Source organism: Nematolebias whitei, chromosome 9 (assembly GCF_014905685.2).
Source record: "Nematolebias whitei isolate Nwh7 chromosome 9, NemWhi1, whole genome shotgun sequence".
Lineage (NCBI taxonomy): Eukaryota > Metazoa > Chordata > Actinopteri > Cyprinodontiformes > Rivulidae > Nematolebias > Nematolebias whitei.
In genome coordinates, this window is record NC_056506.1 from 39668483 (window position 1) to 39675298 (window position 6816).

General features: G+C 42.3%; 1 protein-coding gene across 1 annotated transcript in view; it reads right to left on the bottom strand.

Moving 5' to 3' along the window:
• Window positions 1-317: 317 nt before the first annotated feature.
• The window catches only part of LOC119414702 (oxygen-regulated protein 1), a 10285-nt gene continuing 3786 nt past the window's right edge, over window positions 318-6816 (bottom strand). The window contains exon 4 of the mRNA XM_037681805.1: window positions 318-5968. Coding sequence (XP_037537733.1) covers window positions 318-5968 — 5651 coding nt within the window. The remainder of the gene's footprint in view (window positions 5969-6816) is intronic.

Below are 6816 nucleotides of genomic sequence, written 5' to 3' on the forward strand. Positions count from 1 at the left end.
AGAAACAAACAAAAAAAAACCATTGTAATATTTTCTCCTAAATATTGGAAGTGTTTCTACCTTTGCATCGCACAATACAGCACTGATCTGTTAAATCTGATCTGGAAAAAATAATATCTATAAATGAATTGAATCATGAAGCTATGGTATGTATAAAAATATTTTAACAACCAAGATAAGTGCGAGGCACAACACTCCTCAGTCATTGCACAGATCTATGTGGTTATAAAAAAGTCTTTTTCTAGCAGCATCACAAGAAACCAATTCCCACAACAATAACAATGTGCCATGTTTCTGTGAAATACAGTGTCCTGCTCTTACAGTATTGGGCAGTACTGTCCACATCTTAAATGCGGTAATTCCACCGAGTCCTGAGTCTGTAGTGCACCTTGTGCTCCTCTAGATGTCCTCCTTGTCTGTCTCACAGCTGAGGATTCACCCTCAGGATGCACTTTCCTGTCTGGGATTTGAAACTCTACTGATGCGAATGACGACAGACTGCCATTTCTGTTTGCCCAAGTTTTGGAAGTGTCAACAATAGGTGACACCCTAAAGCCTTTTCCTTTCACACAGCTGGAGCTTTGTTTCCCACTCCTGATGCTGACGTCATCTAAGAAGGGGTCTGAGTCACTTCCATGAGGCATGTTGAAGTAGTTGCACTTTGGATTTAGAGGTTTCGCCATCTCCTCAAGCTCTGATGAGGATATGGCTGCAAGGGGACTGTGCTGGGTTTTGGTGTAAGGCAGGGAGTCCTCGCTTGAGTTCTCCTGAGCTGTGTCAACAGATGTGCTATCCAAATGACCATACATGCCCGGGGAAGCTGGAGGAGATTTTCTTATGAGGTGGTTCTCCTTTAGGAGCCATCTTCCTCGATCAATCAGAACCCCATCAGCTGTATCTTTATCAAGGGACGAAGTGGTGCATTGTGCATTTTGTGTCTCAGCTTCAGCGTCTGCTCTTAATGAGCTCGCTGCACTGAAATAAGAGAGATCTTCCCTTGAAGCTTTAATATCTGCATTACAGGATGAAAAACTCCCCGTGTTTTTTATTTGGAAGCTGTGCACGGTTTCTGAGCTGCTTGCAGCAGACAGTTTTGAGCCATCTCGCTTCACATGTGCTGTCTCAGCCTTACATGCTAAATGAGTGTTAAATGAAGGTTTCCCTGAAGACTCTTCTCCACTTGAGGTGATATCTACAGACTCCTGAGTTTTATATCCTCCGCTCCCTGATGTCTCAGGTCTGTAATCAGACAAATCAGACGTGATCGGGCTTGGAAGAGATTTAAAACCATAAGTGGTGTCTTTTATGGCTTTTGGTATCATACTTTGTTTTGTTTGTACAACTCTAGCATTGTCAGGCACTATCCTAATGTTCCCCTGAAGGTCATATGTGAATATAAGGGAATAAGACTGGAGGGCATCGTTCACAAAATCAAGTAACTCCTGGGAAATTTCCACAGGATGAGATAGACTGCCGTGCTCATCGTCTCCCTCATCTGTTTCATGAGCAGTTTCTGTACCTTTGTCATCCACACACTGGCCTTGAGAAGAATCCTTTGAAGGAGATTCAGTGTTATGTTCTACGCTTGCTTCTTCACAGCTGCGTGTACGCTGCTGCTGAAAAGAAGCCTCTTCGAACGTGTTTTTACAAATCTCATTATCAACTAAACTGTTTTCAGAAACGTTCTCCTCTGCTACCTCATCATCTAACGTCTCTACCTGCTTTAATCTCTCGTTTAGTACGTTTTCTTCTCCATCAGGCTGCACTGTTGGTATGTTTTCGGCAGTCTCTAACTTATCTAATTCCTCTTCTTCTGCTGATCCTTTCTCAGAAACGCTCTCGTCATCTTCATCTTGATTACAATGTTCTTCATCTGTGTTGTTCTGAGTATCATTTATTTCTTCTTGATCACTCTCTTCTTCCTCATCTTCATTACTGTTTCCCTCGCTGGCCTCCTTTGTTACATGCCTTCTTTCTCCTTTTTCTTTTGCCTCTACTTCATCCCCAACTGTTTCTTCTACGGCCTCCTCATCTGTTTCTCTGTGCTCCTCCAGGTCTTCTACTACATGTTTTTCTTGAACAACTTTCTTCTTTCCCTCAGAGACTTGTTGCACTTCCTCTTCTGCATCCTCAGTAACACAGTTTTTCTCTTCCTCTTCCCTCTCATTAGTTATATCCTCAGCCATACCATGTTCATTGCATACTTGCTTCTCTTCATATTCTTCTTCTACACTGTCCTCTTCCTTCTCTACATCCTCACAACACAAATTGTCTTCTTCCTCTTCTTCCCCCTCATTATCATCTTTATTATTTACTGGCTTTTCTTCAGGTTCTTCTACTCTGTGCTCGACATCCTCTGCATTCTCATAAGAATCTTCTTTGTCCTCTGCCTCTCTCTCATTAATTAAAGTTTCTGCACTATCACTTTCATCCTGCAGTTGCGTTTCACTTGGTTGTTTGGCACTGTGTTTGTCCTCTTCTATATCCTCACTACAAGAGTTGTTTCCTTCATTTTCCTCATTCTCATTGATTAAAGTCTCTGCCTCATCTTGATCATTTTGTTCCCATTCCTCACTGTTTTCTGCTCCCTCTTCACTAGAAGAGTCTTCTCCTTTTTCTTGCCCCTCTTCACTTATAGTTCTTGCTTCATCTTCTTCATCCTGATCCCTTTCCTCACTGTTTTCTTCCACCGTCTCATCAGCACCCTCTCTCTCATCTGTATCTTCATCATTTCCTGTCTCCTCATCCACCGATCCCATATCTTTTCCCCCAGTTTCTATTTTACCTCCTTCCTCTAAGTTATTGTTTATGACCCCTTCATCCCCCGTCATTTCTTCCTCTGTCCCTTCCTCTCCTTTCTCAACGGACTCCTGGTCACTGGATTTCTCTTCCTCTGAATCTTCCTGATTCTCATTCTTTCCTTGCTTCTCTATGTCCACCCTACTTTCATCCTCATCCCCTCGTAATTCTTCTTCATCTTTCTTTTCATCAGCATATCTCTCTTTGGTATAATCCCCAGTCTTTACAATCTCCTCTACCACATCTTCATTTTTCAATGACTCGTCTGTCTCAGTGTGGAACTCCTGAGCTTCATCTGGTTCATTAGTTTCCTGTTTTGTCTCATTTATGCCGTCAGCTGTACTTTCCGGCTCTGCTAAAATTTTAGTTTCATCTTTGCATTCACTAATAAATTTCTCCACGTCTTCCTCCGAGTCTGACTGGCTTTTAATTGTCTCAACAAACGTGCTGTCCTCTGCAGGGTAAAAGCTTTTTGTGTGTTGGATTGTTGAAGCAATTTCCTCTCTGAGGTCTTGCGGCATGTTCAGCTCTTCCATCAGCTCGTCAATGACCAACTGCTGATCCTCAAACAGATCCCCGCCTTCAGATGTGACATCCAGCGCAAACTCAGTCTCTGAAACTTTGGGGGAAAGTGGTTCACTCTCGAGCCTTTCTCTGAGAAGTATGAAATCCTTCCAGCGCTCCCTGAACTGAGAAGACGCTTGGCTTTGCAAATCGGTCAGGCTTGCCCTCTGCTCGTCTTCGTCCTCGATGGCAGAGATCTTTTTCAGGGATTCCATCATTAACATGGCCTCTGATGTGGTTCTTGACTGGTTACCCTCCCCTGATGTGGTGCCTGTAAGGCTGTCTCTCAGAGACGCTACCGATAAGAATGACAGAAATGCTTTACACGATGAGCCAAACACTGAGACAACTTGTGTTGAGAAATTGGGAAGGCTGCTGGAATTCTGAAGACTGGATGTTGTGTTACTGGTTGATGCTTTTCTGATGCTCTGAATCGATGAGCAAAGCTGCTGAAGAACAGGTCTTATTGCGTTTTTAGGACTTAAAAAGTTAGATGACGACATGTCGCCATCGTCTGGGCCGATTGCCTCTGCAGATTTGTGTGACCTGAGTGTGTTTTCAGGGCGTACTGGATCAACTCTGACACTTGGCATTGAAACACATAAACCTCGCACCCTCTGCTCACCATGCAGCAGAGATGTTGGTGGCTCGTCTAGGAAATGAGGAACTGACAGACAAGAGGAGGATTTCTTTATTGCATCCCCTAAATTAGTCTGAGGTTCTTTTATTTCATCAGATTCAGAGTCATCGCCTATCTTAAATACAACCCTTGCCTTTGATTCTGCTTCTTCTGTGACTACATCCTCAGTGTACGGCACCATGTCTGGACTGACGTTTTCTAACCAGTTCTCAACGTATTGATGGATTTCTGCAGGTGAGGGATTGAGAGAAGGTATTGAACCACCCTCGCTGGGTTCTACATTCACTTTGGGTGGTGATAGTCGGCATTCAGTCAGAGACTTTGGTCTGTTGATTGTCATTGTGCTTGACAAAGGGGATTTTTTTGTTTGTAAAAAATCGGACATGTTCTTTTTTATTTGGGGTCTTCCAGTTGGGGTATTTAGATTGTGGTCATTGTCTTTTGCTGCTGCTCTGTTTGTGTTTTTTCTCTTAGGTGAGGTTATTTTACCATTTCCTGAGTGAAGGGATAAGGCCGAGCCCTTCTTGGCCGTCTTTTCATCTTTCATTGATTTTTTTGATTGAGACTTTTCTACTTTCTTTTCTATTTCTTTGTTTTGTAGACCATTTTTCGAATTCCCAGATGAATTCAGACTCTTTTTGCCAGCACTAGCATCACTGCTCAGCTTATCAGTAGATGAAGTTTTACTATGTTTGGAGGCACTGATTTCTTTGCGTTTTTTATCCGTGCTGTTTGTTGAAGCTGAACTTCGCTGATTCCCTGCTGGCCTCATCACCTTTTTCTTCTTAATGCTTTTAGGAGTAGTATCTCTTTTTACTTTCTCTGTAATTTGTGTGTTGACAGCTTCGCTTTCAGTCAATGAAGATGGATTGTTTGTAACCTGATATGCCAGTGATTCTGGCCCTGATGACAGTGAAAGCATCTCCTCTTTCTGCCTCTGTAGTGACTCATTAGTGGGCGGCTGCCAGTTACAATCTATATCACAGTCATTGCTGGAGGAGCGAGGCCTCAAGTCAGTGGATGGTTTGCTTTCTGCTCCATCTGCACTGTACTCCTCATTCGCAACATAGTTGTCATAACAGCCCTGACTCTCATAAATATGCATCACAGTCTCTGTAACCTCCATTCCATCATTCTGTATCTGAAGGGCCTCAGCTACCTCAGATGTTCTAATGGAGGAGCGTTTGTTGCTCACACCTGATGACGCTGTTCTTCGAGGTTTTGGAATGGGCACGTTACTGCTGCTGCTGCTGTGTTTGACAATGCAGTATTCCTCAGTGGTCTCACCATCTTCAGTCCTCTCCCTGTAGGAGTAATGTCCCATGGTGCTCTCTTGAACCTCTGTTTCTGTAACCACCTTTACATTCTCAACAGATGCCTTCTCGTTAACGTGTCGGGGACCCGGCGTAGGAGCACGTTTTAATCTTGTTTTTGATTTCCCCAAAGTTGTCGAAGTGTAGCTTTCATTGAATCTGACAAGTCCATCATTGCAATTCTCCTCCTTTGTTTCATCCTCCTGAATGCTTGAGGAGTCTTTGGCAACAGTGATGTTTGAGTCAGGGGAGTTGTTTCCTGACCCGGAAATAGAGGCACAAATTGTCCTCTTGCTAAGGCTGGAGCGGCTGAGGGTGGTCGACCAGTAAAGCATCTCCTCCTCCTTAATTGTCAAACGGACTTTCATCTCCACGGTCATACTTCCATCTGGATTCACTCGGAAAGACTTTTCAATGTCATCATCATGAGGCGCAATACAAGCACTGTGCTCATTATCCTCCCTTCCAGTTACACACGTTTCCATGGGTGAGCGATGCTGACGGACTTCTGTATCCATCGACTCACTGGGATGGTGCAGGTGGCCATTCAAGCTTCCATTCTGGGACTCGTTTATCTGATTTACAATGAATCGCTCTGAAGAGAGGGAGAAGTTCCTTGAGCGTCTTCCACTTGAGAAAGATGTGTTCTTCTCTTGTTGATGAAAACACAGACGTTTGTAAGAAAAACAAAGGAGACAAAAAGAGAAAAAATATATATAAATTTTTTGAACAAGCATCAGAAAATATACAGGTTTCACAAAAACATTTAAAAAAATGACTTGTCAGAAAATGTGTTTTCAAGTTGTTTGTTATTTGATAAACAGAGTTGTTTTCTTCTGTTGGTCCTTGTTTGTTTGCTGTGTTGGATAGTTTCAGGCTACAGCTTAACCCCTGGTGAACAGTGGCTATGAGAGCTGAGCCTACAATTAAGATGTAATAATATAGCAACCTAGTAAATTCTAACATCAGACACTACAGCCAGGGACCAATTATGTTATTTTACTTTCAGTGTTACAAGCCAATTATGTTCTTTTACTTTCAGTGTTACAAGCCAGACACTTGTAAAGAAAAGGCTTTACCATTTTTAGACATTAGTTACAATATCTGACTTAGGGTGTCAGTTTATTTTACAGTCACTAACAACAACCTGAACATAAATGCAAACCCAACACTAAACAGAACAACAAGCTGGGACAATCCATCTGAACACAACCTGAAAAAATCCACCCATTTCTGTCCAAAGACTACCCAGCATGCCCTGCGGCTCACTCAGTTTGTTGCATTCAAGTACAACATGTAATTTCAAAATTTTCAATTCAATTTAACAATAATTCACAGATCTTACCATTTCTGTAAAATGTTATCAAGTTATGAAACTAAAACAACTGTAATATTGAAAATTATCTATGTAATCCTAAATGGGATATTTACCCTTCATTGTTTTAGAGCACATGAACAGTTCTTAACTCAAGACAGAGAGAAAGAAGCTGGTGGTAATGA